The sequence below is a fragment of the Eleutherodactylus coqui genome, chromosome 2 (genome assembly GCF_035609145.1).
Source record: "Eleutherodactylus coqui strain aEleCoq1 chromosome 2, aEleCoq1.hap1, whole genome shotgun sequence".
Classification (NCBI taxonomy): Eukaryota; Metazoa; Chordata; class Amphibia; order Anura; family Eleutherodactylidae; genus Eleutherodactylus; species Eleutherodactylus coqui.
Genome location: NC_089838.1, coordinates 51895483 through 51909017, shown reverse-complemented (window position 1 = coordinate 51909017; position 13535 = coordinate 51895483). Strand labels below are relative to the sequence as shown.

Sequence of the window (13535 nt, the reverse complement as noted above, 5' to 3'; positions counted from 1 at the left end):
AAGCAATACCCTAGGCTTCATTCACATGGGCGTATTTGCTCTCCATATTACACACGTAATACAGTTAACTGAAACCCCATTGATTTGTATTCTCCATTAAAGTCAATGGAGCGCATTAATGCACATGATACATGTATATTCACTGCGTATTTACACATGAAATCAATGGGGCTTACTTTTTTTGCATGTGAAAAATGCAATACACAGGAGTATGCACAGTTTCCATTCATGAAAGCACTACATATTTCACAGACGTATTCCAGTAGTCTCCAAAGCTGTGGCTTTCCAGCTGGTACAAAACTACAACTCCCAGAATACCCTACTGTAGGCTGGAAGTTGTAGTTTAGTACTATCTGGAGAGCCACAGCTTGGGTGTCCATTGATTTCTTCTTGTTAATCTGTTGATCAGGTACACTGTGTACGTGTGTGTATGTATGTATGTATGTATGTATGTATGTATGTATATATAATATATATATATGTGTGTGTGTGTATAATATATGTACAGATGTAGCAAACGTTATCTTTACACTTCGTAGGTTAAGAAGAACTTGTCACCTCCCTACAGCACCATAAACTAAGTTATGTGAAAAATGTGCCTGTTTTCAGAGTCCCATGCGAATGCTCTCCCATACAAGTCTATGGCTAGCGCGCCCACTGGACTCTGAACAGAATTGCTAAGCTGTCATTGTCCCTCTTACCACTACCTGGGGTGACCGACTGTTGTATGGGATAGCCCCCGAGACTATCACACCAACAGGGGGCAGTGTGCCGCTACAAAGCAAAGGCAGGATTGAGGTGCTCACCCCTAAGTCTCCAGACACGAACGCGGCCGCCGTCAGCGCCCAAACTTAACCTGGATTTATCGCTAAAGACAACCCGGTTCCCCTCTGTAGCGTCCAGTTTCGAACCGCTGTAAACGCAGGCGACAGTGGGTGTCAAAGGACGTACACGTAATGGGGGCCAGGAGACCAAATGTCCTTCAGCCAAGGGCCTGGAAATGGTTCTGACAGAGACAGGGGTATAACAATGATGCCACCTGTCTGGATGGCGGACAACGAAACAGTTAGAGCTGCTCATGCTTGTCTGATTATCAAACGATCCTCTATACTGGTGGTCTGTCAGGGGCGTGCTGAGTCCGGTCCCTTGCGAATACACTTGTCCCAACACTCACTAACAGTCTGGACAGAACAGCCCAGTGGGGGACAATTCATCGCTACGACCATCCAGCTTCTCACATCCCAATAATGCGCCCCTTTCAGACTCTGGTAACAGGGTGAAATCTCTTCTCTGGGTCGTAGAGGCGTCTAGTGGTCAACAAATTCTACACAAGCGGAAGAAGAGGTCACTACACACAAGGAGCTTCTAAAACCCTTTTTATAGCCCAAGGGGGAACCACTTTTAGGGCCACAGGTGACAAAACCACTCAACCAATTACCGCAACTCTCATCATTTGCATATCTGCCTGAGAACTACATGTCAGGTTTTGGAGCAAAACGACAACTTCTTTTGCGGGTGGATTGTTTTTGGCAAAGTGTATATACATGAGAGGAAAAGTTGTACTATGCAGCGCGCGTGCGTGCGTGCGTGCGTGCGTGTGTGTTTGCATTATATACACACTGCACAGTGTGTATCTATAGATGTATATATTTTTTGACGAACAGAGTGTGTCTGTATAATATAGATAGATGCACATGCATAAACATTTTTTGTTTTTATTTTTGGCAGCATCAATACACCGCTGAGGAATATCAGGCCATCCAGAATGCCCTGCGCCAGAAGCTTGGACCAGAATACATTAGTAGTAGGCAGGCAGGAGGTGGACAGAAGGTGGGTAATGATGATGGTCTCATAAAACAGCAATTATTAATCCTAGTGGCTAGTGAAGTTCAGTGATCTGTATCTTGTGGTACTTCTGCTGTTGCAAAACTACAAGTCCCACCATGCACTAACAGCTACAGACTGGGAGTTGTAGTTTTTCAACAGGTGAAAAGCAACAGACTGGACATCATTTAATTGTGATACACAGGTACAGCCTTTGAAGGGGTATTCCCATCTGGGACTATTATGATATATACACAGGATATGCCATCTCTGGAACTCACACCTATCTCAAGATCCTGGACCTACTATATGTGGTGGTTGTTTACAGAAACAGCTGAGTAGGCTGTCTTATGCTGTTTCCATATCTTCCATAGAAGTAAAGGTGGCAATGCAAACTGCATATCACAATGAGCTACGCTGTTTCTTCATCTCCCAAGTTACAGTGTAGCTCGCTGTACTACGTTGTTTTTCTACATTACTCCCATTCAATTTTGTAGGAGTTATGGAACCAGCAAAGTCTAAGTTGCTCAGGCAGGACATACTAAGTAGTATTCCTATCGTGATCATAATGTGAATACCCTGATAATGTCAACTAACATGCAGCTGTGTGTATTTCTTAACTTTTGGTGGTGGCCAGTATTTTACTGCATAAGTGATACCAAGCTACATGTTTCCTTCTTCAGTCCTGGAACGTACATTGTGGCTTAAACATCACATTTTGTCTCTGTCTCTATTTGTTCAGAGATGGGGGTAATGGTCAGTATTCATTTGTTTTGCCACAGCGTGGTGAGGATCTAGCATGATAATGTGCCCTGTCATCAATATTCCGTACAGAGATTTCCCCCAGTCGTCTCCACGACAGCACCAATGAGATTGCCTCCTCCTGGTAGGACAGGAACATACTGAGAGGTTAAAAGCTCCCCCCCTTCCCCACTTTCCTCAGTGTCTTCCTGTCCTGCCAGGAGGCAGGATCTATGAGAGGAGCTGGTGGAGAAGCCAGCGAAAGTATACAGGCGGATCGGAAGGCAGTGGCTCACCCTGTCATCCCTTCGCAGCCAGACGACTCCCGGGACGCCACATCAGGGTGGTAACCCCCGGGCCAGGTTCCTCCCGCGGCGGCCCATGGGGGGTTCAAAGCGGGAGCCTCAGTCCCCCTCGTCCTCCGGCAGAAATTACAGCACGGCGCTCCAGGAAGCCCTTTGACGGCAGGGGGCGGGGCGCCGCATCTCACGTCCGGCGCGATGACGTCATCGCGTCTGCATTAGGAGCGGAGGGGGCGGGGCTTAGCGCAGGAGCGCGAAAATTCAAATAGGAACCTGAGAGAAGCCAGAACACCAGCATCACAGGTCGCAGGGTGTCTGCAGCACTGGTATAAAGATGAGTGCTCCAGCCCCAGAGACAGCTGAAACCTCAGCCTCAGCGGCCGTAAGTAGCCAGTGCGGCAAAAATACAATGCAAATATCCAGTATGTTGTATATGGAAAAATTGCATGTTTACCCGCAAAAATGCTTTGTTTGTCAGGGGGATAAAAAAGACATCCCCCCCAGAACAAAACTGCGAAAATGCGTGGAATGCGGGACGAGACTGCCAGCCACGTATCAGAGGCCTCTATGCAAGGCATGCGTGGCTAGGCTAGTCAGAGAGGAATCGGGGGGATTCCTGGATGACGTTAGAAAGCTGGTGAAGGAAGAGGTTCAATCAGCTCTAACGTCACTGCCGGCACCGCCAGCGAAACGCCAAAGAAAGGCATATGTTCCCGAGGAGCCTTCTGATTCCGAGAATTCCATCGGATCAGAGCAAGAGGAGGAGGACTACAGGAAATATTTGTTCCATCAAGATGAGTTGACGGAACTAATTAAATCAGTTAGGGCTACGTTAAAAATAGAACAGCCCAGAGAGCCGCGGACCCGACAGGATGAGATATTCAGTGGACTTGGGGAGAGGCGCAAACATACCTTCCCGGTCCACAAAAACATCTCTAAAATAATTCAGAGAGAGTGGAATAAACCAGACGCAGGTTCCTACTCCGCTCGAGGCGTAAAAAGGAGATACCCCCTGGAGGAGGAAGCTTGCGCAAGCTGGGACGAAATACCTAAAGTAGACGTCCCGGTGGCCAAGGTAGCCAAGAGGACGACTCTTCCCTTTGAGGATGCCGCACAGCTAAAAGACCCCATAGATCGCAAAGCAGAGGGACTCCTAAAGAAATCATGGGAGGCAGCGGCAAACATCCTTAGGCCAGGGATCGCAGCCACTTGCGTGGCGCGGACCCTGGGGGTATGGTTAGAGCAGCTGGAACTACATCTGACCAACAAAACGCCGAGGGATCAGATCCTTAACTCCCTTCCCATCTTGCGCATGGCCACTAACTTCCTAGCGGACGCCGCGGCCGAGACCGTCAAACTCTCAGCAAAAGCCACAGCCCGCTCTAACTCAGCCAGAAGGGTGTTATGGCTGAGGTCATGGTCAGGCGACCTGGCCTCGAAAAACAAATTGTGTGCCCTCCCATTCTACGGCCAATTTCTATTCGGACCGGACCTAGATAAAATTCTAGAGAAGGCGGCCGACAGGAAAAAAGGGTTCCCTGAGGAAAAACCACAGAGAGTGAAGACCTTTCCCTGGGCCCCAATGCAGCAGCCCGAGGCCTACCGAGGCAAGGGCAAGACAGGCCGCTGGAGTTACCCCAAGGGGGGCAGAGGAAGGAATATCCTCTTCAACCCCCACCAGGGGGAGCCGAAGCAAAGACCCTGACGCCATCCCCGTAGGGGCAAGGCTGGGGAGCTTTGTGGATCAATGGGCCGCAATCTGCGGGGGCCCATGGATCCCAAAGATCCTACAGTACGGATACCAGATAGAGCTGGTGTCCATCCCCAGAAGGAAATTTATTACCACGCGAGCCCCAAAAAAACAGCTACATTTACTAGGGCAAAGCGTGCGCGACTTGCAACGGTTAAACGCAATATCTCCCGTACCGCGAAACGAGGAAACCCAGGGCTATTACTCCAGGCTCTTTTTAGTAAAAAAACCCGGCGGGAAACACCGGACGATAATAAACCTGAAAGACCTGAACACCTGCGTCCGATACAGGAGATTCAAAATGGAAACCATCTCCTCGACAATAAAGTTGATCCCCAGAGGAGCCTACATGGCGTCCATCGATCTAAAGGACGCTTATTTTCACATCCCGATCCACAAAGATTCACAGAAATACCTGCGGTTCGCAGTGGACATGGGCGGAAGAATAGAGCACCACCAGTTCAGATGCCTGCCCTTCGGGATATCCTCAGCTCCCAGAATCTTTACCAAGATTATGGCGGAGGTAGCCGCCCACCTGAGAGAAAAATCGATCCTAGTAGTACCGTACCTGGACGATATTCTATTAATAGCAGAGTCCAAAAAACTCCTAACCAAACATCTGGAGACAGTGCTACAACTTCTCCAATCATTGGGATGGATTATAAACTGGGAAAAATCCAGCCTAGATCCCGGCAAGCAGAAGACGTTTCTGGGAATAACTCTCGACTCAGAATCGCAATGCTCCTACCTACCCGAGGAGAGAATACAAAAAATCCGCAGAATAGTCAAAACCTTCCTACGAAGACGATTCTGCACAATTCGGGAGGCAATGTCTCTCCTGGGGAGCTTGACATCATGCATCCCAGGAGTAGCATGGGCCCAGGCCCACACCAGAGCCCTACAGGCCGTAGTCCTATCCTCGTGGGACAAAAGGCAGTCCTCGTTAGGGGCAAGGATGTACATCCCAAACAGAGCAAAAACATCCCTGCGTTGGTGGACATCCCCAGAGAACCTGCGGAGAGGGGTTCACTGGCTACAAAACCCAGCCATCCACATCACAACAAACGCAAGCGCCTGTGGATGGGGAGCGCATGTGGGGAACCAATTCTTTCAGGGTCCCTGGCCTCAGAGGATAAAAGAACAATCCTCAAATTTCAGAGAACTACAGGCAGTTTGGCAGGTTCTACAGCAGTTGGGCAACTCGCTACAGAACCATCACATAAAAATACTGTCAGACAATGTCACCGCGGTCGCTCACATACGACACCAAGGGGGCACAAGATCTCCCCCACTGCAAAGCATCGCACAGAAAATCTTTCACTGGGCGGAGGGCCGGATCCTCTCGATCACGGCAACCCACTTAAAGGGGACACTAAATGGAAAAGCAGACTTCCTCAGCAGGAAGCAGATAGACCCAGGAGAGTGGTCCCTCTCCCCAGAGGCATTCAGAATCTTAACCAACCGGTGGGGGACCCCACAGTTGGACCTCTTCGCAACCAGGGAGAACACAAAAGTAGGCAACTTTTTCTCCCTCCGGCCAGGAGATCGTCCGATAGCGGTAGACGCCCTAGGCCAGGACTGGGGACAAGGACTGGCCTACGCCTTTCCTCCCATACCACTAATCCCAAGGGTTTTACAGCACTTCAGAACCCAGGGATGCACGCTAATCCTAGTGACCCCCTTCTGGCCGAAAAGAAGCTGGTTCGGTCTTCTGACAACACTGAGCGTCCAGGACCCAGTCACCTTGCCTACCTGGACGGATCTTCTATCGCAGGGGCCACTGAACCACCCCGGCCTAGACAAACTCCATTTAACGGCATGGCTCTTGAGGAATCCTCGCTAAGAAAGAAAGGATTCTCAGAGAAAGTAGTAGAAACCCTAATGTCCAGTAGGAAAAAGACGACCCACCTGATCTACCAGAAGGTCTGGAGAAAGTTTTCCTCATGGAGACAGGGAAGGGATCGCGGGGATTCTATCCCCGACACTCCGCTAATCTTAGAATTCCTGCAGGAGGGCTTAGAGATGGGCCTCTCCCCGAGCACCCTAAAAGTCCAAGTTTCAGCCCTTAGCGCTATCTGCGACACAAAATTCGCAGACGATAGATGGGTCCACAGGTTCCTAACAGCAGCAGCTAGATTACGCCCTAGGCCCATAAACCTGTTCCCAGACTGGAACCTTAATTGGGTTCTAGGGGCTATGACAGCGGTACCATTCGAACCGATCAAGGCGCTACCTATAAGAATGCTGACAATCAAGACCATCTTCCTAGTAGCCATTACATCCGCAAGACGGGTTAGCGAACTACAGGCCTTGTCCATCCGCCACCCGCTTATGAAAATTGCAGACACCAAACTAATATTTAAAACAGACCCGGCCTTTATGCCGAAAGTAGTGTCAGATTTTCATAGGTCCCAGGATATAATAATCCCCTCATTCTTCAGCAACCCAAAAAACGAGGAGGAAAGAACCCTAAGCTGCCTGGACGTTAGGAGAGCAGTCCTAACCTACATAGATACAACGAGCCACTGGAGGCGGGACGACAACCTGTTCGTCCAGTTCAGTGGCCCAAATAAGGGTAGCAAAGCAGCGAAAAGTTCCATAGCCAGGTGGATCCGCCTGGCCATCATAGAATCCTATAAAGCCCTCGGGAAGGAGATCCCGTTAGCGCTTAAAGCCCATTCCACAAGGGCAGTAGCGTCCTCATGGGCCGAACACAGTTCAGCCTCGGTCGAGCAAATTTGCAAGGCCGCAGTCTGGAAAAAACCCCACACGTTTACTAAACACTATAGGGTAAAAGTGCAGCAGGACGAGGACATGGCCTTCGGCCGCAAAGTCCTCTCGGCAGCGATCCCACCCTAATAAACTTTAGTTGGTACGTCTCATTGGTGCTGTTGTGGAGACGACTGGGGGAAAAAGTGGATTATACCCACCTGATAATCAGGTTTCCAGTAGTCTCCACGACAGCACCCGTACCTTTCCCGCCCTAGAAAAATAAAATAATAAATTTAAAAATAAAAAAACCCCGGTTAGGGGAAGAAATTTAAGTTTAGCTCCTGCCCCGGCAATTCGTTAGAATCCACTGAGGAAAGTGGGGAAGGGGGGGAGCTTTTAACCTCTCAGTATGTTCCTGTCCTACCAGGAGGAGGCAATCTCATTGGTGCTGTCGTGGAGACTACTGGAAACCTGATTATCAGGTGGGTATAATCCACTTTTTTCTAAAACGTTGAAAAATGTGTGCAACAAAAACCGCCATCAGCACCTCTGTCCACCCTGAGGTTTGTGTTTGACCAGTTGTTCAATAACTCCACTAATAGGGGTCCTTTTACACGGAATCACTCTCAGGTGCTTCAGCGTGACAGTCGTCCTAGCAATAATTTCAAGACAGTCGTCCTAGCAATAATTGTCCCTGTGCTTTCACACAGGAGCGAGGATTGCTCAGTGAAGCGAGATGGAGCCGGCTGCAGATTGCTCCGACCACCCGCCTCCTTTCACAGTAAACATGCAATCCTTCATGGATGAATGACTCCCTGTTCACACAGGCCGATCTTTGTTTGATTTTTATGCATGCGGAACCTGAATGAAGAACAAATATCATTCGTTGTCCAGTTGCTGCTGGCATTTATACTGAACAATTATTCAGATTGTCGTGATCAGCGAGAATCTGAATAATAATCGTTCAGTGTAAAAGAGCCCTGTAATAACGAGCAAACGGCGCAGTAAGATGATTTACGTGTGCAGTTGTCAAAGATGTGAAAAACAAATCTATTTTCACTTTTTCAGGTTTGTTACATAGAAGGGCATCGGGTGATTAGCTTGGCCAATGAAATGTTTGGATACAACGGATGGTCACATTCTGTAACTCAGCAAAATGTCGGTAAGCCTCTGTATGGCTGCAGCTGTAGATGATTAACCCATTCAGGACCAAGCCTGTTTGTTTTTTTTCTTTTTTTTAAGAAACATTTATTGGGCATTTCATACATCACAATACAGAACAAGGGAGACTCATCAAGAATACTTCACAATATGAAAACATTACAGTTTTCTTACTCCCTTTATAGTTTATAATCCCCCCTTTTTCTTTTTTTCTTTTTTTTTAAACAACTTTGGCCATTATAATAAAGGAGACCAAGACTCCAGCCTGGGGAATCGTAGCAAATAGAACAACAACTATAAACTAAACCCACAGCTCCAGTACCAATATTGTGTATACATATTGTCCATGCGAGTCACAACTACCAATAGAGAAAAGACCACTGGGTTATAGTCGGTAGACGACAGCCACCACCCCACACATACCAATTGACTAGCCAGGTAGTAGCAGTAGAAATGGGGAAGGGCCAACCCCCCTCCATTTGTGGGCAGGCAGAGAGTTTCCAACTTGATTCTTGGGGTGGAGCCTCTTCATAATATGTGAAGGAGTGTTTTACGGAGAACTGTAAAGAATCTTTTATGGATCAGGATAGGGGCGTTCTAAAATATACAAAAATTTGGGTAATAACTTCATTTTAATTAGGTTTATACGACCAACTAGGGTCAATGGGAGTGAAGCCCATCGCGTTGCCATGTTTCTTGCCCAGTCTAAAGGTGGAGCAAAATTATCTGTGTAAAAATGGTCAGTAGATCTCCGTACCACTTTTCCAAAATAGGTGACGCTATCTCTCCACTCCAGGGGGGCAGGGAGGGCTAGTGATGCTGCATGGACCTCGACTGCCAACAGCCAAGTTTTATCCCAGTTAACCCTTACTCCAGAATACTCTCCGTAAATGTTAAAAATTGAGAGCGCTGAGGCTAAAGAGGATTTTGGGTCATGCAAAAACAGAAGCGATAGAATGGGACAGTTGAAAGGAACCTCCAGGGTCATCGGGTCCAACCCCCTGCTCTGAAGAGTATCATCCGCGTACAATGCCACCCGCTCTTCGTAAGTTCTCAATTGGAACCCTGTGACCGCCGTTGACACTCGGATCTGTATTGCAAGCTGCTCAATCGCGACAGCAAAGAGAACAGCCATGACGCGTCCCCCTACAATGGGAAAACTGCTTACATATTTGGGTGTTTGTCCGCAACCAGGCCACCGGAAAATGATTCAGCACTTGTACCCACTTAATAAAGGTTGTCCCGAACACAAAACAAGCCATAACTTCCCACAGATACCTCCACTCTACCGAGTCAAAGGCCTTAGCCTGATCAATAAAGACCAAGGTACTCTTCCCTCAGTTGGAATGAGACAGCACGGGGTTAGTAAAAAGTCTTCTGACATTCATAGTTGTACTCTTGCCTGGCATAAATCCTGACTGATCAGCGTGTATGATGTGACTAACACCAACTTCCCTTCCCACCCTACCCATCCAACCCAACCGAGGATAGGTTTCAATCCCATAACTATTACAATCAGAAGGAGGGGGGGGGGGGGGGGGGGGCACAGGCCCACCAGGCTACTCCTAAAAAAATGAAAGAACCAGCAAAGGGTTTGAAGGAGAGAAGAAAAGAAAGAGAACTCCCCGGTTTATGTCCCAAACATTTTGACATCCATAAACCCATATAGAAAACCAGAGATCGCTTATTCTGCAGCGTACTAAGTAACTGAATAAAGGAGAAAGACCCGTTCAGCCACTGGAGAGTAACTCAGTATAAAATAAAACAGTGGCCTGTTCAGCTTTGGGGGCCAAACGCCCCCCTCATCAAAGGGGCCATAAATAAGGCTACAGTATACTAGACCTTGTTGGCTAGAGCTTGGCTTTGGGGTCAGTAGCCTGAAAAGGAAGGAGAGATTATACATTGCAAACAGTTGTTTCAATGTCCTCGTTATGTAAGTATAAAACAGTCTCTTCATTAAAGTAGTACAAAGTAAAGTATTCTTCCAACATTAAGAAGGATTCTCCTTCCCCCTCATAAGAGAGTAAATGCAAGGCTAATGGCATCAAGGAGTATCAAAAGTTACCAGTCTCAAATATCTAAGGACAATCAGAATTTATTGGCGTTCTAGCCAAACAATCACATCTTCCTTCTTATCAAAGAAGTGAGCCCGGTTTTCCTTGATGACCTTTAAGCGAAGCCTTATATACATCACTGCTAATTCCAGCTGTTTAGCACGTAAGAGACACTTAGCTTCCATGAACTTCTGGCGACGCTTTTGTACTTCCAGGGAGTAGTCAGGGAAGATTCTCACAACCTGTCCCTGTACTTTTAGGGGGTCCATCCTTTGGTTCAGTTCCAGCACTTTATTTCTGTCCCTGTAATTTATAAATGTGCGTGGAGGCGCTCCTGAAAGCGGGGCTCTGGTTGAAATATGGTGCACACGTTCCACACAAAAGAGGGTGGAGAATGAATTAGAGCTGTAGACTTCCCTGAGTAATGATTCCAGTTATTCACAGGGTTGTCTCCCCTTCAGCAAGCCGGCCATCCTAATACTGCATTTGCGAGAGCGGTTTGCAAGGTCGTCGATCTTTAACTGCTGAGCAGAGGAGGTAGATTCAAGCGCCTGTATTTGCGCTGTAAGTGGTGCGACTATGTCCTCCTAGATCAGCGACTCGTGTCTCCACAGTGGTCGCGTGCTCTCGCATGTTGTGGACATCTGCCTGTAGCAGGCTGAAGTCAGACTGCAGGGTATCAATCTTCCCAGTAAGAGCAGATCGATAGCCTGTTATGGCCTTGAGTACATCCGCAATAGTTGGTGGTGGGAGCAGCGGGGGACCCCTGAAGCGCCAGGTTTCACAAGTTGCTGTACTCTATTGGTGAGCTCTTTTTGTTCGTTAGGAGGAGCTATATAGGCGGAGGGTGTAATTGAATTATAGAGAAATGTATTTAGAAGTAGAGACGTCACTTAGCCAGAGCTATTTTGTACCACAGAGGTGTTCTCTCAAGACTTCCGCCGCTACTTCATCACTGAGGTCCCGTACCTAGCAGAGTGTGGGGTGTGCATTATTATAAGTTTGTCGCGCTAGCAATAACGCACTCCCCAATTTCTAGTTTCAAGATCAGAACTCTGCAGCAGGAATATTGGGTAGAATGCTATTTCAGCAAGAATCCACTACATGGCAGCAGAGTACAATAGCAGTCCTGCACACACTAGACAGCAGCTGAATATTGTTTTTCCCTCTGCCCCTGCGTTTCCCTCCTGCACCCCAAGCTTCTGCCTAGGTGAGTGAATAAGGGGGCTGCAGGTGGGTAGATGAGGGGGAGGGCAGACAGTTGGCTTCACTGGTGGTAGGATTATAGCGCTTATTAGTACACTTTTCTTGTTGCCTCCTGTGGATTTCTTCTCTCCTCCTCCTGAACTGTATGTCTTTCCTCTCCTTCTCTTCTCTCCCCTCTCCTCTAGTATCTCTTTCCACTGTGCCAGCCATGGTGTGAAGAGCTGATGACCAGCAGATAGTACAGTGGTTTCAGGTGTCAGCAGGGCTGTGCAGGCAGCAGGGGAGAGCCAGCGCTGAAGTGCAGGGGCTTGGGGAGGGGGTCTACAGGTCAGGAGTAGCTGGCAAAGCCTCTGTGGGGGCTGCCTGTCACTCACCCGGCCGTTGCTGCAGGAGAAGATGCCTTTCTGTGAGATGCCGATCACACAAACTGTTGGCTCTCAAGAACTTGTCGTGTGATTTTTGTAGTGGCTTTTGGTCTGCCAAACCTCTTCCTGTCAGAGTTTCCTCCGGTTTCCAAGTGCCTTGTGGTGGTATACGAAAAAGTACTGATTGCCACCTTGGCTTCCTGGCAATTTCTCTGTTGGATAGACCTACAATTCCAAAGGTTTTAATTGTCTGTCTTCCTTGGTTAATTGCCTTTTTATTGCTATTATGATAATTAAGCGCTGCGGAATAAGTTGGCGCTATACAAATAAAGATTATTATTCTAGTAATGTGCTCTGTCCTAAAGGTTAAAACTGTCCAAATCCTGCCCCAGAGGGTGTTGTAATGCATCTGCTCCAACACTAGTTATATAGAATCAGAGGGTTTGAAAGTTATCTACAAAAATTGATAAACCTGTAGGAATAGTTTGCATCTAATTTCAACTAGAATTTGCTTTCTGTGCTTCAGAGCAGCTGTCCTTGATATTGTTCCCTAAAAAAAAGTCCATTTGATGAAATAGTTAATTCATTTCTGGTTGAAATTTTGTAATATTTTTATGTGTTTAACTTCCTTTTGAACCATTTCACATTATTTGCTGGACTGGAACTGTGTTAAAGGGGTTGTCTCGCGAAATCAAGTGGGGTTATACACTTCTGTATGGCCATATTAATGCACTTTGTAATATACATCGTGCATTAAATATGAGCCATACAGAAGTTATTCACTTACCTGCTCCGTTGCTAGCGTCCTCGTCTCCATGGTTCCGTCTAAATTCGCTGGCAGTTTGCTTTTTTAGACGCGCTTGCGCAGTCCAGTCTTCTCCTCTCAGCACGAGCCGCTTCAGTGTGCTCGCCGCTACAGCTCTTCTGCGCATGCGCAGACGAGCTGTCACTGCTCGGGAGCATGCTGGAGCGGCCATTCTGTACCATCCTCTGTTAGAGGAAGGTGCAGAGCCGCCCAGCTGTCCTGCAGTCCTGCCGTCCTGCCGCCCAGGTAAGTGATGGGCCGGGGGGGCTGCCGCTGGGCCGGGGGGGCCTTCGTCTGTTGTCAGGGGTCTAGCGCCGGTTACCTGCTGCCTGGCGGTGGGTGACTGTGTGCCGTGGTCGGCCGCGTTCAATCCAGGGGTCCGGTCGGCGGCTGCGGGCGTCTGGTTGTCAGGGAGACACAGCTGGTAGCGTCTCGGGAGCGCGCACGTCGGGCTACAGCAAGCAATGGGAAAAGAGCCGGCGGCCATCTTGGGAAAATTTTTATAAGTTGCTGGAACTGTAAGTACAAACCAGCTAGAAAAGTCATTTACAGGGGGGCTTAGTAATGTATGCTTAATTAGGGGGACTGCTTCCTCGAGACAACCCCTTTCATGTG

The 13535-nt window shown here is 48.1% G+C and overlaps 1 protein-coding gene across 7 annotated transcripts in view; it reads left to right on the top strand.

Moving 5' to 3' along the window:
- The window catches only part of RAD52 (RAD52 homolog, DNA repair protein), a 68279-nt gene that overhangs the window by 25945 nt on the left and 28799 nt on the right, over positions 1-13535 (top strand). For all 7 annotated transcript variants that reach the window (XM_066590939.1, XM_066590938.1, XM_066590937.1 and 4 more), the window contains exons 3-4: positions 1729-1830; positions 8398-8491. In XM_066590939.1, the coding sequence (XP_066447036.1) occupies positions 1729-1830; positions 8398-8491 (196 nt within the window). The remainder of the gene's footprint in view (positions 1-1728; positions 1831-8397; positions 8492-13535) is intronic.